Here is a 25,976-nt window from a genome sequence, read left to right on the forward strand (position 1 = left end):
TTGGGTGGGGAGTTTCCTCCTCTTCAATTCCTCACTCTTTACGATAAAAATTGGTACCAGCGGAACTCATATTTTAAAAGAATGTCGTCTCTGATAAGTGGTTCCGATGTTCTTTTTCAAACTTGAAAACACATAATTAAAAACCATCGTAAAGAATTGTTTGAGATTTTTTTGGTATGTTTGCTGTAGCAGCAGCAACATATAAATGTACCAAATAGTTAACACATTTCTGCCCGATTTTTCCTAAAGCCTTACTAGGACACAAGTATGTATCCAGTGTCGTGTCAGCACCAGCAGCAGTAAACTAAAGAAAGAGTCTTTGAGCTCTGCAACTATTTGAAAATCTTCATCTTAGTGGACAGTTTTCATTGTGACAAAAGTTATATTTGTTCCACCAAGCCCGATGTCTTGGTCTGGTTATAGTTTTGTGTCCAGCTGGTGTCTAGCTATGTACTAATTCTTTAACCGTGTTATATCACCAGCAATGGTTGAAGCATCTATGTCTAATTGACCAGCAGTGATTAGAATAGACCCTCTGCCGAAATAAGAATCATCTTTGCCACATGCCTATGAAACAAAACATGTCAATCGCGTCTTTTCTTTGCTTAGTAACACAGTATCGTATCTAAAAAACTAGACGTTTCGAAAAATTTGAAAAAAACAACAGTTTTTGGATTTTAGTTTATTTTTGGATATGGTGCTAAAATTTGTTCTTTATTGTCTTAAATTATGCTACAATTATGGTGGCTTAGGGATGATTATGTTTGGATGCTCTTTGTTCCTAGTCATACTTTTATCTCCATAATTATGATGTATCTGGCAACTATGCAATCAAGTTTCGAATTGCAGCTGGACTTTCATTGTTACAGTTTTGATTATGATGCTGTATATGTATGTTAAAGTTCAGAGACTTCAATTAAAGTAAACAATTTAATAACAAAGAAAAGGACAATTATCGGAATTGAGATTTTACGTTTGGCTTTTCAAAAATTTTATCCAAAGAGATAGCCAACAGTTAGCTCTGAGATCTCTAAGAAATAGTTCTACCTAAGGTCTGATGAATGTTTTTTTCCCCCGAAATTCACTGGAAAATATGCAAACTTTAGAAGATTTTTTTCTCAATCTCAGCCTCAAATTTTGATTTCCAACCCTTTACAAATACAAATGCAATATTTCCCGCATGCTAATCAGCATGAGATGTGTTTGCAAAGGATCTTTTTGTACTTTCTATTCAAAATAAGTCCTTTTTATTGTCAGGAAACCGACGCAAACATCTGAAAATTCTCGTTTAGAAATTACCTTAAAAATACAATACCAACAAGCTGAATAAAACAAACAAATTTATTACAGAACTCCTGTTAAATGGAAAATCGAAAAATGGCTTTCAAACTAAAAAATTAAACATGTTAAACTGCGATGCCTATTTCCCTTAAGAAAGCGTTCATATTAGGGGGTCTGCCTAAGAAGTTGCAGAGAATCTCATAGGCATCAACGCTACCGGCAGCCTCAAGGATTTTACGCCTATATTCCATCCCCACTTCAGGATTCATGACATATTCCTCGGCAAACTTGGATTGAAACATGTCTGCACTCAACACTTTAGACCACTGAAAAAACAAAACACAAAAAAAAACGCAAATTAAGTTGTTGGGAAAGAATAAAGGAACTGACATCTGGGAGCCTTTATCAATTGAAAAGAAAACTGAATTAAACTAAATTAAATACAAAATACAACGAAAAACAAATAAATAAAACTCACATCTTAACAACATTTAATCGCTGCAAATAGCATGAATACACTACGCAGAATTACATACAGATTGTCTTTGGTACAACTTGAATTTGGTAGTGAAATCTAGTAAAAATTAAATTACGTTTTTCTTTTAAAAATTTTACACGTGCCTCAAATATATATATTATTTACTCTTTTGATAGATTTCATTGCCAAATTCAAATTGTACTAGAGACAATTTGAATGTTATTCTTTGTTGCGTATTCATGGTGTTTGCTGTGATTGGTTCAGTCATATTTGTAAGTTACCACGATGAGAGTTGTATTTATTAGTCTGTTTTTCTTTTCTTTGTATGTTGGATTTAATTTAGCTTAATTCAATTTTGTCTATTGAAAAAGGCTCCTGAACGCGGAAGGGGCGACGAAACTAAAAAAGAATAAACTAAAAAAACAACAGCAAAGTTTTGACAAAGATAGTCAAAACTTATAGATAGTCAGATAGTCAAAACAATAAACAAAGAATAAACTAAAAAAACAACAGCAAAGTTGTGACTTTGTTTTGACTATCTATTGTTTGACTATCTATTGTTTGACTATCTATTGTTTGACTATACATCAATAGAATCGAATTTTGATGCTTATTGAAAACATATAAAGTTCATTAAGTTTAATACTACCCGTCAAAAATTCATTCCATTTCTAAAAAAGAGGAAAAAACCCCCAAATTTTAAAGTGATCTTAATGAAAATGATAACATGAGTTTCAGCATATAATAGAACACTACTGTAGTACCAATATGCAAAATATTGATTTTTGCATGTTTTGCCCGATAAAAAAGTCACAGATGCGTGTTCATTCGTCTGTTTTTTCTCCCAGGGGGAGAAATTTTTTCTCCCTCTGTTTTTTTACTGATCGTATCGAACCAGTGATTCTAGAAGATGAAAAGAGAGGTCATTTGATCGGAAATTAAAATTAAAGTACCCTTTTTAAGTGATCAGTCGATTGGAGTGAACAATTGATTGATTGGAGGATGGGTAACCTCCGTCCCGCAATCCTTTCCCCCCCAAACTCGTCAAATCGAAGCTATGACATCGAAGCTATGCATATTCAGCATAGTTAAAAGGTCTAATAACTAAGGCTTTGGAGATAGCATGACTCCCCAAAGCTCCCCGGGACAGGGCTGTATATTACGAAATTTATCCATTGTTTACATATAATATTTGTCACTGGGAAGTCCACAGACTTTTTATTTGGGGGGGGGAGATTTTCTGCTTGGGGGCATTTTCTAAGGTGAGATATTTGGTGGGGTTTCCGGGGGGTGATCTTTCTAGGGGAAATTTACAAGGGGAGAAGTTGCCAAAATTCCTATACGAGATTCTTTTTATTTGTTTTTCCTTCTCTTTGCCGACTAAATTTAAAATGTAGAGATATTCCCGGGGAATTTTTAGCGGGTTTGGAATTGTCTTGAGGGTTTTTCAATGGGTGTGAGGGGAATTTTCTGCAGGAGTTACTTTTCACTACGGTTGGGGGGATTCAAGGGGAAACCTTTCCAGTGAGGATGATTTCCGAACTGATTTAACAAAAGATAAAAACTAAGGTATTTTTAAAAGAAGAGTATGCAAAGGAGAATTTTTTAGGTGGAATCGTCCATAAGAAATTTTCTTACGGGATTTTCGGTGAGGATGAAACTGTTCAAAAGAATTTTTCGGGGAGATTTTAAGCGGAAGGATTTTATTTTGATGAATTTTCTGTGGCAGCAGAACATTTACCATGGAGGGGATCTGGATTTCCCGGCATCATTTGATAAATGATCAGAAATTAAAAAACCCAACAAGTTTTTTCAACTGAGAGTAAAGAGCAACATTAAAGCTTAAAATGAACAGAAACTATTCCGTATAGAGGGAGGTTCCCCTCCTCAATACATTGCTCTTTACGCTAAAATTTAATTTTTTGTCCCAGTTCTTTAAGAACGACTTCCTGAAACACATAAGCTGTTTAACTGGAGTAAGAAGCTTTTTTAAAAGTTTTACAATACTTTAGCATAGAAGACCAAGGTATTGAGGAGGGGGCAGCTCCTATCATATACGGAATAGTTTCCGTTCAAGTCAATTTTCAATGTTACTCCTTACTTTCAGTTGAATTTTTATTTTTTTATTAATACAGTAAAACCCTGAATTGTTACGATGGAGTATGAGAAGGTTCATTCTCCTGTTCTTTGTGATTTATCAAGAACAAACAGCAATACAAAATAGCAACACAAAGAGCAATACAAAATATTAACAACCACTCTCACATTCAAGTTGACTGAGACTCAAAATGTAATTCTTTTTTCTGCTACTCTAGAAAACTGAAATTTTCAGTCTACTGAAAATGATCCGAAAATGATAGATATCTTAAACTGTATTTTTTTTTCTTCATACCTTAAGAAAATATTACTAATCAAGCTTTCTGGGCGAGACTAAACAAAAAATTTCTTTACAAGTGGATTTGTAACAATCTATTTAGTCTTCCTGTTTTAAAAGCATAGGCTAGTTAAATTGGTTATTATTCCTTTTTTTTAACCCCATTTCCATTCAAAAGCACAATCATTTGAGAGCTAAATAGTTTTATACATCTTTACTACGTAGTTTTTGAAGCAATCAGTACAGGTTAGAGTGGAGAAGCAGTCTATCTTTTTTTTTTGCCGACTTCTCTTAATCTTAATTAGTATTATTTAGGTTTCATTTTGATTTAACATAGTTTTATGTTAAATTCGTTCAATCATTGTAATATCTGTCCATTTTCCGATTTCTTTATTATATGACTATTTCTGATAGTTTCGGATTACATACACAGCTCCTTACTTTTAAAAACCTTTGCTTTAAACATTTTTAAGTTTAAATTTGATTACTTATTTAATGACCTACTTATACTGAATACTAATTCTAATTTTTTTCTTTTGTATTTCCATACTTAAAAAGCACTTTATTGGACTACAACTTACGCAGCTTGAATGCGCGGTCAGAACTTCATAATTTATGTGCAACATTCTTTAAAGTTAATTACCCATGAAACCTCGGTATTTTCAGTTTTTCAAACAACAAATTTTGAAATAATAAACTCATTAGTAAAAAATACGTTTTTTTTCAACTTCTAAATAATAAAAGGTTGCCAAAAACTGTTTGCTGAGATGTATATCAAAGGGAGGATCAGAAGAACATTGTATATTCAACCATGCTCTGGTTCTCCTGATCTATATTACCCTTCTGATCCTCAATTTGAGAACATCAAAGCAAACGGTTTAGGCAATTACCTCAGACGTGTGTAAATACTGTATACGAACATTAGGCGGTAGTACTGACAACATGTCAAATATTTACTGAATTTAATAACCTTCTCCGCATAAGAAGTGACCAACAAGGTTTTAAATCAACAAGGTCAGATGCCCAAGAGTATTATTTCCTGTGGAAATCAAAAAGTATTTTTGTGAAATATGGATTTGATTCATTTTAGTTTAGGACAATTTTACTGAAATCTCGACCAGAGGGGGTTGGAGCCAAACAGTATATATAATACTAATCAATGCGTTCCAGAGATGGATCCTAGAGCGATCAGTATATACGCACCCTTCAAGAAGAAAAGTCAAAGACAGAGCTCACGCACAGTTAACGAAAGGGGATTATAGTCTGACCATGCGCCCTACTGACCAAACTGGATCAAATATTGAACATGCATGGGCAGAGCTTTGCTGCTAATCCTTTCCTCACACAGATTGAAAATCCTTGTCGGGCTCTGACTAAAAAATAAAAATGTAAGGCTCTGACAACAAAAAAATGCTCACTTTTTTGGACATTCTTATTTAAATTCATATAGCTAGATCAGTAGTTTCAACCGATTTTGGGTCATACCGCACCTACACATTTTTCAAATCCTCATACACCCCTCGTGATATTTAAATTTTGTTATTTGAAATTTCAAATGCATACAACCTATGGCGTCCTTGCAATAATTTTGTGTATTTTTTGCTCTTAAAATGTATTTGAATGCGACATGATTTACATGATTTTTTTTTCTTCTTATTTATATTAAAGCCCCAAAGTGCAGTCAGCCGAAGTGTGTTTTTCCCATGATCCACCAAAATTTTGCCATGTCCCAACGGTGGCCTCTGTGCCCCACGTTGAGTCACAGGCCTAAAAGATCAAATCTCCATAAAATTTAAAAGCCTATTTACAAGTCAAGGTAGCTCTATCTATTTGTCGTTTAAGAGAAAGCTAGATGTGACCTCAGAATACGGTTTTATTACTGAGATTTGCTAGTATACAGTAAAACCGTGACTCATTAGGATAAAATATGAAAATAAATATTTTCCTGTCCTAAATGATTCGTCAAAAACAAAGAGTAAAATAAAACAGTGAAAAAATACTCCAAGTAGACTAAATTAAAATGCAATTCTTTTTTCTGCTACTCTAGAAAACCTAAAAGGCGGAGTATTTATAGCATGTTCAATAGCTACTCGAAGACCGCTTTCTACGTCGTGACCACTCCACGGTTCTGTTATAAATCTCAATAAATCCCAATATTTTTCGGGTACAAGAACTTTTTTTTTTTACAATACATTTTTTTTACAAAACATTTTTTTACAATAAAAATAAAGATTTCATCCAAGATGTAGGTATGAAGACACTGCTTTATTCAGGTTATTTCCATAATATGGTTAATCCGTTTAATCATTGCTATTTTTATAATTTTCATAATCTTGAAATTTTAATTTTGTGTTATATACGACTACGGGAGGGATGGGTAATAACAAGGCACTGAAGGGAAATGAGTAGAGTAAGGCTGACAGCTGATTGGTTTACGTCCTTTATTTTGTTTTTGCCTTTCTCCTTGTACTTGTTTCTTATTGTTTTTTTCCCTTGAACTTTGCAGCTCGTTATTGTTCTTTGTCTTACAGATTTTTTTTTCTTTTCTCTGTTGCCTATATGTTTCACCCTTATAGCTACAATTCACCGTCTGCTATTTCAGCCTACTTGTATGGATATTGTGTTCATTTGTAATGATATTGTATGCATTTGTTATGTGTAGTACATCTAGATGATTTCTCTTTTTTTTTAATTCTTCTATTCTCAATTCATTTACTTTTGAACAACCAAGTAGTGTTGGTAAAGAGGAGGCAAACACATTTGACCTTGAATCTTCTTGAATCTATGGTTAATTCTAATTGCAACTATCACACTACTATTGATTATTGCAATAAAATTATGCCTTCTCTTTAAATAGTTGCTTTAATATATTTTGTTTGAGTGTGCGTGGGATAAAAGATGAGTGGGATAGTCTGAAAACATATTTGTAGTCTGATAATTCTTGCCCTTTTGATGTAATAGGCTTAACAGAAACATGGTTATCTGATAGTGAAAATTTAAGAGCTTAAGACATGCATGGTTATATTGCTACTCATGTCCCTATAATGGTAAAGTGCTCAGGGTATTTCTTTATTTATAAAATCTGATATTAAATTTAGTCAGTACTGTGACTTCTTGTGAATCATAATCACTGAACCAAAATCATTGAAATTATTTTTGATATTAGCATCGCCTGACTAAGGTCACTTACAAAAATTTAGAATAACAAAGGTCGAAGAACAGAAGCTCGTGGAACTCTGCAGGCAATGGGAAAATCTGAATATCATTTAAAATCGATTACCATTAATTTAGGATGCAAAATTAGGAAAAAAAGCAACTAGCCTTACATTTAGCTTTTGTCTTTACAGCATATTTTGACAAAGTAGCAATTTACTACAAAAAATTGAATGATTGCCATATTTAAAACTGATTCAAAGCTTTCAATTGCTTAAAACAAAGAAATAAATCAAGAAAGGACAAATGGGTCTCTGGACAGATGTAGAAAAGAAGAGAAAATCAAATGAATATTTCGTCCTTAGCGGTAAAAAACCGTCTTCAGCGTTAGAAAAATAAGAAAGAAAGAAAAAACCCGACTACAAACTAAAACTAAAAGAAGAAAAATAAATCTAAAACAACCCAACTAAAATATATAGCAATTACTAATCGCCTATACAATTAGCCTACTACTTTCATGGACACACCAAAGCAACTGGTAAAAATCAAATTATAAATTTCAAATTTTAAATGAACTTAATTATCTTGCTGACAAATAATCTAATGCTGCTAATCTTTGTGTTTTTTTTTATTTATTTTATTTCCTTGGGATTTTCGCAAGACTTGAATATATGTTTTTAAACATATGTTCTTTTTTTTAAATAACAACGTAACGTAAAAAAACAAAAAAACTTTTGGGTTCTGTGGTTATCAATTACAAATGACTTTAGTACGATTAAAGAAGAAGAATTCCTCACCTTCTCAAACTTACATTGGAGAGACGCGAAGAATGGGTTCTATATCATGATAAGGTACCGGGCGTCCCTCCATTAATAAACCATATACGTCAATCATAGCTAAAAAAAAAAAAATTGTAATTCAATAGATGGTAAAATGCTCAATTTTCTTTAACTTTGGGTTTTTGGAGACAGAAGACATTTTTTTACAGCAGAATAACACTAATTGGAATATTTAACACCCTGGTGCTTGGTTTTTAGGTTTTTAAATATTGAACTGTCACTGCACCTATAGACCATTCTTTGTATAGAGGCTTAAATTTCTTACTTTATTTAAAAAATTCAACTCTTATGATAGAAAGAGCATATTCAACAGAAGTATTGCCAAGTTTTTTTTATTAATCACCATATTTGGTACATTTGTTCTCCAATTCATAATACCATTTTGTTCCTTATTTACCCCCCCCCCTCCTTACACACTCAATTCAAAGGCTCCGAAAATGTTCACGTGTTTAAACACTGAAGAAATGATTTTTTTTTTATTTCGAGATTTCTTTCTCTGGTATAGGCAAGTAGAAATAGAAGAACTCTTACTAGATATCCATAATATTCAGCACCATAGCCATCCACAAGATGATCGAAAGTTCCGGCGATATTTGTACCAGGGACAGTCTCGACGCCCAATCTTGCCTTATAAATATCTGAAAACAATTCTTCAGTGTCCGTTACAGTTTCTGTATGCAGGCTCTGATCGAATGTAGCCAAAATAATTTGTTCAAGATATAAACCAGCAGAGTTGATTGAACGAGACGCCTGCAACGTTGCTACTAGCTCACTTGACAATTGTTCTCCAGTCTACAGAAAATTTTTACATATAGTTCAGTATTAAGTGTGGTAATTAGAAAACACACTAACGAGAACGTTAATTTGGCTACAGAGTATGAGTAAAGAATAGAGTATGAGTAAGAACTACAATCTTTATTTAATCACTAACTACTACTACTACTACTAACAACTCACCGCAGCACTAAGCCACTTGAGGCCAACAGAGCCTCGCAAGCTCCTCCTCCATCCCAATCTATTCAAAGCTTCCCTCTTTACACCCTAAAAGGAAGTTCCCATTTCCCTTAAATCATTCTTTATGACATTCTCCCACCCCAACGGCGGACGGGCTGCTTTCTGTTTAGCCCTAGACAGTTGGCCGAAAAAGACAGTCTTCGGAAATCTGTTATCCTTCATCCGCAGAACGCGCCCTACCCAGCTCAACCTTTCTCTCATCATAGCCTAAGAAAGCAGAGATGAACCAAACTTTTCCATAGCCTATTTTTTTTAAATATAGTCTGTCGGCCGGGTACCCAGGACAATCCATAAACATGGTTATACCAACAATAACCTTAAAGTTTTCACTCACTCACTCAACGTTTTCCCAGTGTCCAATGACACTATTGAAATAATCCCTTATATAAAACGATGATGCCAACTCTAAGTTTAAGGTGACTTATGCTCAAATGGCTCCTCACAATCACATGCCGAGATGTCATCATTCTCCACGGGAGGAGGTGATTGATGTCCATGATGCTTGGCGTTCCAAGCCATTAAAGACCTGAGACCATGAGACTGGTCATCAAAATTTGCGGAAGAGGGAACTTGCGTTCTTTAATTCCTTCGACAAAGGGCTAATTTCACAACCAAATCAGATTTTGGCTGTCAATATTCCGTCAATACTGGTTGAAACGCTCTGGCGAAAAGTTACCACCCTAATGGAGAAGATGAGGCGAGTAGCAAGAGCTACTGGAAAAGGAACGATGGAAATAGGTCACTTAAAACTCAGTCTTCTGATGTTAGTGGTGGCAATCGTTATCGGCGTTGCCAGTTGATGGTTTAATGGCTAACATCTGGACTGAGACAGGCGTTTTTAGAGCATCTCTAATAAACTGTAGAGAAGCCCAAAGTGGCTTGACGGCTGAATACACCAAAATGGCTAAGTTTTACATCCAAGATTGTGCTTCTAGCACTTATGACACACGTTGTGTCACTAATGGTTAAAGCAGCCACACAGTGCCTTCAGGCAGCTCTGTTCATGTTCTGTTTTCTTCGGCGAGATACCATGCTGTCTTAGAAGAAAGTAGGTTGTTAGACAGGATGTATACGAGACACATTTCTCAAATTTCTTTTTTAACATGATATTAATGGGTTTTTTTCCTGTTATAATATTTCAAAAGGAAAAAATAGTAAAATTCGTCTAATAGACAGAAAAAAAGACTTCTAGTAAAATACTGTTCTTAACAGTTATCAATCCAATTCGTTAATCCAAGCTATGCCGTCTTTAGACGAATAACCACTTTAAACTGTAGTCTTTGTATCCTCTCACTGATAAAACTTGGTTTCAAATCTTGTGTTTAGTCTTTTAAATAATCAGGTTACGAGTCAACTTACATTTAGTCAACTTACAAAAATTCAACTTACATTTAGGCAATATTAAAAAAATCAGGATTTTAAATGAGCCCTTTAATGAACCTTCTCCGCCAAAGAACTGGAAACTATCTTTGATCCGGAAGTAATTATTTTTTTCTGTATATATACAATTTGCTTTAATTGTAATGCCTTAGTTTCTCTGCTGAAGACGATCATTGATGAGCGTAGTCGAAATGTCTAGAACTTTTTGTATCTGTTTTTCACTGTCTAATAAAAGGACTTATCCTTACTTGAAATTTATTTGTTTGAGCAATAATAGTATTATTAAAAAAAATAGGGTAACCACTTTTAAAAAGTGTACCTTTAACAAAATTCCATTCATTTTTAATATGTGGCCGTAGACAGATATTTAGAATTTGATCCAAAAGAGGTATTGCCACGCCTCTTTTAACCTGCGGAGGATGGTTAGACTTGAAATGAAGTTATCTATTATTTTGTGAAAGTTTATGTAAACTTTAAGATAGAGTTTATCTATACTACACATAATCAACCCAACTAGGAAAAATATTTTACCATCTTTTCCGTCTCTGTAATAAATTGAAGACATAAACAATATATGCTTAGATGGTCAAGAAAACCTTAAAGTGAATCTTCACAATAATTCCAAAATGCCATAACATCGTCCAGGAAACGTCCCCAAGACATATACTTAAGAAAATACTAATTAAATGCGCAATTTTTAAAGTTTCCCATTTCGTTTGTTGTTGGCCTTCTATTTGTAGGCCACAAGACTCTTGAAACTGAAAATTTACGGAATAATTGGCACATAATTTACCAAATTGATTAGAACATCGATGTCTTATCTTATTGCTGATTCTTTGATTAAATAATGATTGTTTTCAAGCTTGTGTTGTTATAAGTGATTCCATTTTGAAACATTGATACTTGTATACATGAAAATTGTGTCAAGCTGCTTAATATAAAATTTCCGGATGCATCACATTTAAATAATAGTACATTCCTAAACAGAGACTTAGGTGACTTCACTCAATTATAAAAATGATTTAATGCAAAAATAAAATTGGCTGTCAATCAAAATGAACCTGTTGTCAAAAGGTATACACAATTACCAGCATATAGGGCAAATATTACATTGAGTATAGTTCTAATTTTTAATCAATTCAAGTAGCAGGAACAAATAACTTTTTTTTTGTCATTATTGGTGTCTTGGATGGACCCATGTGTGGTGAGCAAGGAGAGACTCTTTCAAAATTTACTTTAGAATTTTATTTTTTAATAAGTTTGTTTTCTTTTTTATTTGTGTTATATTGTATTTCGCTGATGACAGCTGTTCTATATATAGCTGAAATATCCACTTAGGTTGTATTCAAAGAGTTTCTTGTTATCTCGTTTTTTTGTTTTTTATTCTTTCTTTTTTTTGCGGTGGAAAGGCAGTGCTTTTTTTGCTAGGAATACAAAGATTTAAGTTACGTGGTTGCAAAAAAAATCGTACCAACATTGTTGGGAAAGTTACAAGATTTAAAAAAGAGAAGACATGAAGTTCATACATAAAAAATAATAAACCTTATAGTGTCCAGATATTCTCTTTAAAGGTTGGGATTGCCAGCACCAATTTTCAAGCATTTGACTAGGAATTTCTACAAAATCCATCCCAATCTTTGCACCACTGAAAAGCGTGAATGTCGCAAATTCAGGCTTCGAACACATGTGGTGGATAACATGTCCAAACTCGTGAAAATAGGTCTTTACCTACAACAGGACATTAAGATTATCCAAGCTATAATGAAGAGCATCCTGGATCTTTTTAAATGGACTAGATTTTTATAATCAAACAAAATGTGGTTCAAATTTTTATCCAGAAAAAAAACAGACATAAAATAGAAAATCTTGCGATTAATCTTAATAGCAAGTATTATTTGGAAATAAATTTACAGGAGCTTTTTAAAAGAGCTTGACACCCTTAGAAAATTGCCTAACATCAAAGAAAAAATTATACATAACCAATATTGGAAACCCCTCTACAAAAAATTATAACGCTTCCCTCCTTAAACAATAAGGAACAATCATTTTTTTTGCATGGGTAGTAGTTATGTGTCCACTGGGTTGAGCTTCATTTATAAGCTAGTTTCAATTCCTAAGTACTTTTCATAGACTCAAATTAATAACGCCATTCTAAAGTACTAGATGACACTCAAAAAGTCCTTTTTTGGTACCATTTCTGCGATGGAAAGACTGGGAAAAATGAGAAGAGTACAATCACAATCGTATTTGAAATCCTACAAATATGGTTTATTATCCCCCTCCCGACCCCTTTGATATTTCCATCATTCATTTCTTGATTAGCATATCTAGCAGGCTAATGTAATACCGTAAAGGCCTATTTAAAGTTTCGTTTAAAAGCTAATTTTCATATCTATGTTTATACATAGATCTTGATAATAAAGTTGCATATAATTACATAAAGTTACATATGGCACCAAAATGACATTTTTTAGTACCATATCTGGAGTGTAAGTACTAGGAAGCATTAAAAAATACCGTCATAATTTTCATGGTCAAAAACATCAGACCTGATTTTCACAATCTTATATACCCTAATTCCCTTCCAAATCCTGTTGACTAGCAGAATAAGGCTAGTTAAAATAGCTAGACTTGGCTAATTCTAGGTTACTATAGTCAATTTAAATCTAGAACAAGAACGATAAAATCTGAGGGTATCCCCTACCATCAGCAATCTTAAACTGAGCAAACAGAATTTCACCAAAATAACCGTTACATCCATTTTGCAAATTTAAAAATCTTAAAAGTTAAAAATAACCTCTTTTGTTAAGCACTTACCGCGTCATGATATAAAAGTGAGGGTCTATTTGGAGTTGGCTTAACGAAGTTTGCCAGCACTGCAGAGTAAGGAAAAATCCGAGAGCCATTAGAGTCCAGACAACAGGAGACTAGGGGAAAAGTAGCAGGTTCACAATTTTTACCATCTCTTTGGAAAAGATCAAGAACGAAATATCCCAGAAGCTCACCAGTTTTTGAATCGTTGGTTCTGTACTACAGAAAATAGAAATAAAAAAGATAGTAAATATCAATTACTGCAAAAGTGCTGGAAAACTATGGCTTGTCATAAGCTCATTCAATAGCATAAAGCATTATACTATAAAAATTTAGTATAAATTCAAGAAATTACTAAACTAGCCTTTCCCAAGCATAAGCAAAATTTTTTACTTTGTGATGTTTTTTGCCATGCAAAGGGTTAGAATTAGACCCCAGCGCCACCCCTGCGCATCGACCGAATGCCGCCAACGAGAGGCCCGGTTGACCCCCGCCGAAGTGTCGCAACGTCACCGGCCCGCCGCCCGCGCGCCACCACCGGCAGAGGTGGTGGCGTTCGGCTGAATATTACGGCAACTCTTTATTGAGTCAACCACAAAGTCGGAACTTTTCTTTTCTCGTGTTGTTAAGTATTTCAATTTTCCTTACTAGAAATCAAGCAGGGCTTGCACTATCCCTGAATTTTCGGGACTTTTCCCGAAAATCTATGTGTCACTCTGAAAAGAATTGGTTCCCCAAATCCCAAAAAATCATTGTATCACGGTGCCACCCCTAGTGATTTATTACTAGTGACTATCCCTGCCAATGTTACTTTGTATACAATAACTCTTCACTCTTCTCTTGTTCCTTAATTATCTTCTCTGTGTTACTTTGCATATAAACTATACAGATACAATTGCAAGATAGCCTACACGGTTCTTCATATGTCGACAAAAGTATCGTCTTTACGAAACTAAATAAAAAAAACAAGTTTTTTTTAACTGAAGTAAAGAGCGACACTAAACCTTAAAACGAACAGCAATTATTCCGCATATGAAAAGGGCTGTCCCCCCTTCAAGACCTCGCTCTTTACGCTAAAGTTTTTTATTGTTTTAAAAAGTAGAGTGGTTAAAAAGAGTCCAACTTTAGCGTAAAGAGTGAGGGGTTGAGGAGGGGACGACCCCTTTTATACACGGAATAATTGCTGTTGGTTTAAGTTTTAATGTCGCTCCATAATTTCAGTAAAAAAAAAACTAGTTTTTTATTTAATTTCTAAACGTTTTTAAACTAATGCAGGTTCGATTTTGGCTCACCGTGCATGAAAAATTAAAACACAATTTGCATATTAATTTTGGCAGATTTATTCCGGATATGAAGGGTCACCCTCTCCTCAATACCTTGCTCTTTACGCTAAAGTTGTTAGCACTTTTAAAAAAGCTTCCTATTCTAATTAAACAGCCCCTTTGTTTCAATTTTAGTAAACAGTCAAACTTTAGCGTAAAGAATAAGGTATCGAGGAGGGAGCAACCCTTCATATATGGCATAATTTCTGTTCGTTTTTTTAAATAATGCCGGTAAATCTATGAAATGGGGTGTTCCCATTTTAGCGCTTTCCCATTTGAGCGCCACGGAATTTTGTTACATTTGAGCGCCACGGAATTTTGTTCCCATTTGAGCGCCACGGAGTACCATTTGAGCGCCAAACCCAAAATTGTGATTTTGCGGTGGATGAAGCGTGGAACGAAATCACCCAAAAATCGTGCCAAAAACGGATAATTCAAATTAATATATTGGTAAAAATACAAACAAAAACTGCTAATATCACACATCCGGCGAAATGTTATGTGCGACACCCAAGAGAAGCTCGTCTGCTGTTCGAGTTCCAGCCCTGTACTCCGTCGACAGCTTTTCGAGTCGTTCGTTCAGCCTTGCATACTTCTTGTTCGTCCGATGGATGACATGACCCTGGAGTAGCTGTGTCCTTGCAGAATCGACGACTGCTTGTTCTTCCTTCAGGAAAGAGATAAACTGCCACAAGTTCGGGTGGTAGCGACCGACTCTTCGGTTAAACCGCATGTGCCATGATTCGAGGTCGTTGTTTGTCCTTCGCTGGATGCCGTAGACTGACCAGAAATGAGGAGGACATTGGTCGAACCACTGACGGCTGAAGTAAGTGACAAACGGACGAGCCGAAGGCCAGGTACGAACGATGTGAGAAATGATTGGACCAGAATTGATTCTGACGATCGCTGGAGGTAGGAACGCCAGAGCCAGAAGCTTTCGAACGTAGAGGTTGAAGTCTGCATCGGTCATGTACAGCTCACGGACTGAGTGACGCCCCAAGTTTCTGATTACTGCTTGGCAAAAGTGGAAGTAACACCCACGGTGCTTGGCGGCCGGAAAAACTTGCTTCACGGATGTCAGCAGACCGGTCTCAAAATCAGAGACGACGGTCGTCGGGCGAAGTGTCACTCCTTTCATCGCAGCCTGTAGGATCAGCTCGCTGAAGACGTCGTTGTAAAGCTGCGCAGACTTGCTCTCCATGAGCACGAAGACAGCGGGAAGTTGCTTGTCGCCGAAGAAAACGTGAACGGTGAACAACTGGCCGAATGGGGAAGGAGCTGAGTCGAAGGTGCCGTCCATATACCATTCCGGGCTTCGTTCAAGCAGACTTAACGACTCGTCGGTTGCAAAGCAAATCGCAGCGTTATTTTGAAGCTGAAAGAGGAGGAATCTCTGGTTTGCAGACGTCTCACTGAAAGCCTGGGGCAAGGGCGTCGGTACGGATATAGTATCAGCGGGCAGTGGTGGTATCAGCTTGTTTCGTGATCTGTACATGGACGACTTCACGTGCTTATAGGGTAACTGAGGCAAAGCACTCAGCCCACTGGCAGCAGCACTTGCGACCTGGCCGTCGTAGATAGCGGGAATCGGACGAGTAGTACGGGCTGACTCGCTTCGAAGGTCTGACCGGAATTTGTACTGCTGGGTCTGCAGAGGATCAGCGCTATGGTCGTGCGTACCAACTGAAACTGGTGAGCCGTCGCTGGAATCAGTGTGTAACCGCCCGAGACATCCCTTCTTCATGCATCTCCAGCTCTTCTTTCTTCCTCCAGAAATCGGCTTATCGAATCTGTAGACGAAACCGTCGTGTTCTAGCAGTTGTTTATTCTTGGAGCTCTTCATTGTCAAACTGACTTATTAATACTAATACGGTTGATACTAATACGATTAATACTAATACGGTGGGTAAACGGTTGTGCAATCGCTTACGCAATTAGGTCACCTGACCTAATTATCTGGCGCTCAAATGGGACACAACTGAACTAATTAAAATACGGCGCGCAAATAGGAAATTCCCATTTGCGCGCCATGGCGCTCAAATGGGAAAGCGCTCAAATGGGATACACCCTATGAAATATACCCCCCCCGCCCCTCACAGAAAGCTCCTCCGTGGAAAATTTCATCCAGCGTGAAGTGCCCCCCCCGTCAAATTCCCTCCAGACAGTTCCTTCCTCGCTGAGAATCCCCCCTCTTTGTAAAATGGCTTATGGATATTTCACCCTGAAAAATTCTCCTTGCCATTTTTTTTATTGGAAGACTTTAATCTAATAATCGGTTTCTTGATCACTCCATAAATGCCCCCCAGAAAAAAAAAGGTTTACCAGAAAACAAAACGTGCGGATAAAAGCCTTCGGATAATTCCACCGGAACATTTCCACATAAAAAATTTGGCAAAGAGAATCCAAGACAATTAAAAAGAATTTCGTACAGCAATTTTATCAAAACTCCCCAGTGTAACATTTCCCCTAGAATATTCACTCATCAGAGAGTTCCCACCCAAAGGAAGATTCTCCTCTTAGAAATCCACCCCAAGCACAGCCCCCGCCACAAAAAAAGGCTGTATACTGCTTTCCAATAACAAATACTATATGTAAACAATGGACAAAGTTCACAACTTGCAGCCTTATTAGATTTTTTGACTATACTGAACAAAATTGCAATCTCAAAATTTCAATCCGGTGACTTTGGGGGAAAAAATGAGCGTGGGAGGGGGCCTAGTTGAACTTCAAGAATTTTGGTCACTTAAAAGGGCACTGGAACTTTTGATTTCCGTTCGAATGAGCCCTCTCGCGATATTTTAGGACCACTGGGTAGATACGATCACCCATGGGAAGAAAAAAAAACAAATAAGCACGCATCCGTGATCTTTCTTCTGGCAGAAAAAAAATTACAAAATTCCACATTTTTGCATATAGAAGCTTTAAATCTCTACATTTGGGTTATCTGATACGCTGAACCTGATGGTGTGATTTTCATTAAGATTCTATGAGTTTAGGGGGTGTTTTCCTCCTTTTTCAAAAATATGTCAAATATTCTCAGGCTCGTAACTTTTAATGGTTAACACTAAACTGGATGAAATTTATATATTTGAAATTGGCATAAAAATCCAAATCTTTTGATGTATCTATTGGTATCAAAATTGGCATCCGTTTTTTAGAGTTTCGGTTACTATTGAGCCGGATCACTACCACGACCCGAACTATCTGGCAACGAACTATCAAACAGTTCGTAACAACGAATTGTTTGATGAGATTAACCCATTTTGAATGCAGTTTCCTGATTGCTATACGATTTTTACATCATTCATAGTCAAGGATTCTATTTTTAAGTTGAACAGAATGCATACACTATTGATAGCCAACAGATAATTGCGACAGCTGAATCGTAAGTTTGTAGAATTTGGTTTTCTTTTGCTATTTTTAGATACATTTTCTTAATGTTTAATACAGAATTATTAAACGCCTGATAGAATAAAGAAAATATAATCTTCTTTCAGAAATTTTTTTACCCCCCCCCCCTTCCAAAAAAAACTTCTATTGAGACAAAACTTAGCTATAGACTATGTAAAAGGTTTGGGAATTGAAGATTGAAACGGAAATTACCCCAAAAATATGAATTATAAACAAATTGTATGTTTTTGCCTACCGGGGGGGGGGGGATAGGGGGCTATCATTTCAAAATGATAATACCTCATTTTTTTTTTTTATTGAAAGCAGGGATGCCAAAAATCTAATTATCTTTTTCATTTTAAGCGGAGACGGAAGAAAATGATATCAACTTTCCTGGGAAACCATAGAAATATTTTTATAGACCCAGGGCCCCCCATTGGGACTTTTTCATTGTCTCGGGTATTTTTGGATTTCTCATATGCTACTGGCCTAATTTGCCTTTTGTGTGTGCTCCCTTTTAATTAGATTCCTTGGATCTTATTGAATGCCGCGGCGAATCTATTATCTGTTATTTTGACTATTATGCAAGGGTTCTGAAACGCCATAGCTATTTCGTTTCTACCATATTTCTACTTCTCTTGATGAATAACGAAGAAGACCAGCATTCAGCCAGCGCCTTGCAAAGTTTTTAACTCATGAATAGGCCTGAATCTTTTTGTAAATTCAAGCTAGGATTTGAGAAAGACTGATGAAAACATTAATGATTGTGATCAACATTGATCGCGCTGGCGCCACGCCACCGACATCTTACCGGCGATAAAACGAAAAAACATCAGTGGCACGCCGGCGGCGCACCACCGCTGGTATTTTTGGCCCCACCGCCGCCAGCCTTCCTTTATCGGCGCGGCGCCAGGGTCTTAAGTTAGTCCTTGAACCATGGCAAAACAAAACATAAAATTCAATTTTAATTCACATAATTTAATGCGACAAAAGGAAGGACCATCTCAACCTCAACTCCTTCCTAAATTTTTTTTTGTTGTTCCAAGAGGTAAACGATTTGCCCTCAATTCAGTGGCATAGATTTTCCTTTCTTAAGCTCACCTAAAAAAAAAATTTCTCCTCCCCCAAGTCTCCTTTACAGCGATGTAAAGTCTCAGAACACCAGAAAGTTCTTTTTCATACAGCCGAACTTGTACCTCTTGATCACATAAAATATTAAGGTAACTTCGTATTCAAACTGGTATTCTTTACTTACTTAAGAATACGAATTTGATTATGTGAGATTTGCGGAAAAAACAATCATATTTGTAGTAAAGACCAAAACACAGCCCATAGTATAACACTGAAAGACCCCAATAAATTTGTAACTAATAGTTACAAAGTTTATGGCACCTTCTTAGGTTTGTACTGGGTTTTGTGAAACATTTTGTTGGCACCAAAGATTGCAATTGCGTTGGTCTTCTAACGTTATATGTCTTTCTTCTTCACTTTTATTTTGGACTCATTCTTATTTTTATTCTCGCTTGTCTTCGAACAACACAATTCTTCGGTCCTCATTTTATTTTTGAAACGTTCTTATACTCGCTTTCTTGCTATCACTTGTAATTCTCGCTGCCGCTTATCCTCTAACTAAATATTTCTTTGTTCTCACTGTGGCACATCTTTTAGCCACATATTTTTTTTTGTTCTTCACTTTCAAATATAATTCGTTTTACTCCTCGTAGTCGCAAGTATTGTAACCAGACATTTCTTTTTTCTTCACTTTTTTTTGACTCGTTTTAATTATTGTTGGCCTTCTATTCTCACCGGATATTACTTTGTTCTTCACTTTTGTTTTGACTCTTTGTAATTGTCACTGAAGCAAGTCATCTAACTGTATATTTCTTTGTTCTTCATTTCCGTTTATCATTACTTTACACATTTTTTCAATATCCTTTACCTCAGCTGCTCGGCTTGGCCTGGTCACATCTGATGGTCTAGGTTGTTCATTTGTCCTTTATGTATTATGAAACTGTTTAAGACAAGTTTTGTAAGTAGACTCATTACACTTGGTATTTTATATTTAGCTAAGTTAGTTTTGAATTACTGCATGCGTCATAGATATAAAAACAATACGACCACTCCTGGGAAGGGGGAAGGAATGATTCTAATTATTCTCTTGAAATGTGCTCATGAATATGACCTCAATCATTTCAATTTTTGTTTCCAAAATTGTAGCTTTAAACGACTTTTCTCAAACTCGTGATCAATGTAGATAGTTTTTTGCGGGGCAGAAAATCCAAAGATACCGATTTTCCAAAATATTTTTGAAGCGTCCTGTTTCTCGCAGTCGCTTGTAATTCTCGCTGCCATTTATCTTCTAACAATACATTTTTCGTTCTTGCTGTGGAATATCTTTTAACCACAGTTTTTTCTTCACCTTCATTTTTAATTCGTTCTGCTTCTCGTTGTTGTAGGTCTGGCAACCGAATATTTCTTTGTTGTTCACATTTGTTTTTCACTCGTTTTAAACCTCAGTGTCTCTTATCTTCTAACTGGACATTTCTGTGTTCTTCACTTTCAATTTTGACACGTTGTAATTGTCGTTGTTGCAAGTATTCTAACTGTATATGTATTTAGCTATTCTACTGTATTCTACTGTATTCTACTGTATTCTACAAGTATTCTACTGTATATGTATGTATATGTATTTAGTATTCTAACTGTATATGTATTCTAACTGTATATGTATTTAGCTATGTTTTTGTGTATTTTTACATGCATCTTAGACACTAAAAACGATAAAAACTACTGCTGAGGCAAATATGACGTATGTATGCTCTTAACATTTCCTCATATATATGCCGTCGCTCAAGTAAATCTTTTCTTAAAAAATAAGCCTCTTAACGAATTTTCTCAAAGTCGTGACCTAAATAGCTGGTTTTCTAGACCATAGAATCCCAGGATGCTAATTTTCATTTTTTTTTTTTTTAATTTGGGCGAAAATTTGCTATAAATAAACGAAACTTACGACAACAACATCGTCATGCCACTTATCTGCTTCTTTTTCTTCTGTAAATCTTAAGCCAAATATTTCTTCACAAATTTCCAAGAGTCCCTGGGTAACCTTTTCAAACGGGAAATATGGCCGTAATTTTTCATGAATACACGGGTACCTTGTTTCTTTAACCAATCTTTGATAATATTTTATGTCCCAGCAGTAAATCCTATCATTGTAGGCATATGAATAGCTTTCACACTGAAATAGACAAGATGATTGATTAAACCTTAATTTTCATTTCTTTTTTATGGAACTTATTTTTTCAAAGTCAATATAGAAATTAAAATAAAAATCTTTACACAAAACAATCTTTTTAAGAAAGAGATCATTTTGTAAAACAAACTAGCGGTAAGTATTTCGCAATTCACAATCATGAAAAACGATAGGAACCGAAAAAAAACACCCATTATAACATCAATAAACGTTTATTGGTTCAAAAGTCACATTTTTAAGTTAGCTCGTTAATATTTTTTGGCTAGTCTACTGTATTTTTCCAACCTATAACAGAGCCTGCTGTGTTGAGTTTTGTTAGTTACGGATGACAAACATTAGCTATATACTCAAAATGCAAAGAAATAAAGTGAAAAAATACAACGAAATGAATGTTTTTTTTCATTAAGTGAAAAAAGGCATGTAGTGTAAAATAGTTACATTTAAAATAGTTGAGTTAAGATATAATTTCCCAACAAGACTGTGTCATGATTATAACAATAAAGGGCTCTCAATTTAGAAATATTCCGAGATTTAGTTTCAAGACTTCCAAAATTTTGAAAAAACATCTTAAGATGTTAAATAATAATATCTAATATCGTCGCTGCTACTTCTATAGATCATATCTGAAACACCCCTGGAAAAAATGCCAAAAACAGTCTGCTAAGCTACATTTAAAGGGAAAATCAGCAAATTAATGAATGCTCAATAACAATTTGGTCCTCTCGAGCTATGTATGCCTGCTGATAATACCCTTGAGAATAGCTTAGCATATGCATTTTGGTTATTATTTCGAAGGTATGAAAATGTTCGATTTTTCTCTATCTTCTGTGAATTTCTTGTCAATAATCTATCCTTCAGAAGTTGACCAGGCTACCTCAAATCGATAGAACAACATTTTGGTTGATTCAAATCTATATTACGCACAAAAAAAAGTATCCTACTTTATCAATCCTGATGATGATAAAGCAGATTGCATTCTTGATAGAGGCATTTATAGGACCCCTTTCATTGCTTCATTTCGAGATTCGGATTTCTACATACTCCATTTGGATATGCTTTCTTTCGTTACCCCATTTTTCAGAATTTCTTAATAAAAAGCTTTCAAATTATTTATAAAATATTAATTTACTTTGATTATGGTAGTTGTATTAGCTTGGATAGACTTTAAAATACATTAAAGATTTCTACAGTGATTAGATTTTGAATAAGATGAATTTAAATGAGAATAGTCTCCCATAGAGAGGGGGTGGCATAAGATGTCATTAAAATACACTGTTTGACATACCCCTAATTTTATTCCTTTTAGTATGCCAAGACCATGGTACAAAATATATTTCAAGTTCATGCATATCCGCAGGTTATTTACTAATAAGATCCATAACTATTATTGATTTCCTTGAATTTTCAGTAAAATTACCTATCTGCTGTGGTATAGTTAGGTTTCAGCTTTTTAAAGGCATTTAGTGATAAAATTGCAGGTTTTGTTGTTTAAAGTGTCGGTAATAAACAGCAAGTACAGTTTTAGTTTTGGTTCGTGCCTACAAAGACTTTTCAAACAGTTTGTGGTAACAAACTGTATGTAAGGAGTGACGCGGCTCAATAGTAACCGAAACACTAAAAAACGAAAATTCATTACCAACAGATGTATCAAAAGAATTGGCTTATTATGCTGATTAATTAAAAAAAAAAGTTTTTTCAAAAAAAGTAAAGAGCTCCATCAAGCCAAAAATGAGCAGAAATAAAGTCAAATAATCTTCCAAGTGGAAAACTACTACAAAGCACTAACAATAAATAAATGAAACTCAAAACGAACAGAAATACCATATACAAAAACGAACAAACTAAAAAACGAGCAAAACTAACATGAGTAGGGCTGATAACCCCCATGCCTTTTCAAGACCAGAAGGTAATTTGTGCTTCACTGAAAAAACAAAAACAAACGATCCTGGATTTTCAGTTTAATTTACGTACACTGATATTTATTCCTTAAATTTTTAACAATTTTATACTTATTAAAGTAAAAAAGTGAAAACACTTAAAATGTATTTTGTTTTCAGTAAAGTGCAATTTATGTTCTTGTTTTGAGAAGGCATGGGAGTTATAGCATAATGTACATAATTAATACTGTTGCTACTATACGCCTTTCAAAGAAAGTAGGTAACCCCTCACTAGCCAAGGGGTTACCTACTATATATATATATATATATATATATATATATATATATATATATATATATATATATATATATATATATATATATATATATATATATATATATATATAAATATATATATATATATATATATATATATATATATATATATATATATATATATATATATATATATATATATATACATATATATATATATATATATATATATATCATTCCCCAAGGTATTCTTGAGGATCAATGAACTCTGAACCGAGCCAGACAAGGCGCTTCTAATGATGTACTACAGGATCAATTAACTCTGAACAAACCCAATAATGACCGTTTCGTAAGGCCCTTGGAAGAACAATGAGCGCTGAAGAAACCCGGACAAGGTGGTTCTACCTATCTTGACACTACTACAAAACAGATTGCACAATGATTTAAGATGATGGCTAAGCAGTATCCGGTAATTTCAGGAATACTTAACTGGTGTCGGATTTGAATGTGCATTGTCAGTTTAATATACATATACTGATATTTAGTAATCAAAATGTTAAAATTATTTGATTTATTAAAGTTATAAAAGTAAAAACATTTATATTTTTTTCAGTAAAGTGTAAATTTTGTTCTGGTCTTGGGAAGGCACAGGGGTTTTGTGTCCAATTTATGTTTATTTCTGCTCGTTTTCTGCTTGACTTGGTTATTTATTGTAATTTCTGTTCTTTTTGGGTTTCATTTATTTATCGATGCTGATTTGTGGTAGTTTCACGCTTGGTAGATTATTTGATTTAATTTTTGCTCATTTTTGTTTAATGGAGTTCTTTACTTTTCTTTGAAAAACTTATTTTGTGGAAAACATTTTTAAAATTAATTTTTGTTCGTTTTATATTGACATAGTCTTTTCAGGGAAAAAGAAAATAATACTTTAAATATTTTCGTTTTTTAAGACTTCATAGTTTGGCCTGCTATTTGTATGCTGGAGAAAAATTTTCAGCAATTTTTAACAACATACATCCTTTTAAAAATCTGGACACAAATAGTACTGTTTAAATTAGTTTCATAACTCCTCTAGTTGACCTGAAATGGAAAACTTGATACCATTCGCAAAAAAATCTGTTTACTTTCTTTGATAACTTGGATACACTTACGCTATTTTGATTTGGTTAAATTTTAAGAGCAGAAATGGGAGGGCTGACGTGGGAGGGTGGGCGTGGGAGGGTGAGAGTGGAATGGGGACTAGTTGCCCTCCAATCACTTTTGAATATTAAGAAGGGCAACATCCCTTTATATTTTCAATAGAATGAAGTGTTTTTAGGAGTACTAAGACAAGACTCTCCATGAAAAAGGTCCAGGTGTAAACAACAACCAAAACAAAATATAATACGCTATACTTAAATCAATCTTCTTCATAAAACTGTCTGACTTTCCAGTAACTTTTGACTATTAAAAGAGGCACTAGGCCTTTCAATTTCCAATCGAATGAGCCCTTTTGGAAAGGACAATGTTTTCTATAAACACCTTATATGCCCCCAGGGCATAAAATACAACCCTTATCCTAAGGTCTGTTAGGGTGGTTGTCATCCTCTAAGACTGAATTTCCAGAACTTTCAACTACGTTAAACAACATGGCTATCTCAAAATTTTGATTGGATGTTTGGGGAAATGGTGGGCGTGAGAGGGATGTTAGTCGCCTTCCAATCATTTTCGACTATTAAAAAGGGCACAAGCTACTCCAATTTCCAATTGAATGAGCACTTTTCGAATTTTCTACGACAACTTCTTCGATACGAAGTGCCCTGCTCTAGAGGAAAAAATTTAATAAATAATACATTGTACCAACATCGTTCTTATATGCCCCCAGGGCATAAATTAAAACCCTTGCCCTGAGGGTTGTGGGGGAGTGTCCTCCTCTTTACTTACTCCCCGTTTTTGTGTCTCGTTCTCGAGTGTCCCCGTTCTTTACTTAGGCAGCGCGATCGCGCTGCCTATAATTTATACAACAACTTTCTATATGAACCTTATATGCCCCCAGGACATAACTTATACCCCTTGCACTGAGGACTCTGAGGGGGGTTATCATCCTAAAAGACCTAATTTCCAGAACGTTCAACTACGTTGAACAAAATGGATATCTCAAAATTTTGATTGGATGTGTTTTGGAAAATGGTGGGCATGAGAGGGGCATTCCAATCATGTAGTCGCTATCCAATCACTTTCAACTATTAAAAAAGGCGCGAGGCCTTTCAATTTCCAATTGAATGGCCCCTTTTGAAGTTTCTAACACAACGCTTTCAATAAAAACCTTATATGCCCCAGTGCGTAACTTACACCCCTTGCCCTCAAGGCTGTGGCGGGAAGGGTTGTCATGCTTAAAAACTTAATTTTCAAAATCTTCAACTGTACTGAACAGAAAAGCTATCTAAAAATTTTGATTGGATGTGTTTGGGGAAAAGGTGGGCGTGAGAGGGGGGTTAGTTGCCCTTAAGTTACTTTCGACTATTAAAAAGAGTACTATCTCTTTGAAT

General features: G+C 35.0%; 1 protein-coding gene across 1 annotated transcript in view; it reads right to left on the bottom strand.

Annotated features, from left to right (window-relative positions):
- Positions 1-5,104: 5,104 nt before the first annotated feature.
- The window catches only part of LOC148938735 (thimet oligopeptidase-like), a gene marked incomplete at its 5' end in the record, with an annotated part of 37,060 nt that continues 16,188 nt past the window's right edge, over positions 5,105-25,976 (bottom strand). The window contains 6 exons of the mRNA XM_089107581.1: positions 5,105-5,506; positions 8,084-8,182; positions 8,657-8,917; positions 12,062-12,247; positions 13,337-13,549; positions 21,053-21,280. Coding sequence (XP_088963707.1) covers positions 8,177-8,182; positions 8,657-8,917; positions 12,062-12,247; positions 13,337-13,549; positions 21,053-21,280 — 894 coding nt within the window. The remainder of the gene's footprint in view (positions 5,507-8,083; positions 8,183-8,656; positions 8,918-12,061; positions 12,248-13,336; positions 13,550-21,052; positions 21,281-25,976) is intronic.

This window comes from Artemia sp. Qi Xiang Cuo, unplaced genomic scaffold, assembly GCF_049724085.1.
Source record: "Artemia sp. Qi Xiang Cuo unplaced genomic scaffold, ASM4972408v1 HiC_scaffold_2992, whole genome shotgun sequence".
Lineage (NCBI taxonomy): Eukaryota > Metazoa > Arthropoda > Branchiopoda > Anostraca > Artemiidae > Artemia > Artemia sp. Qi Xiang Cuo.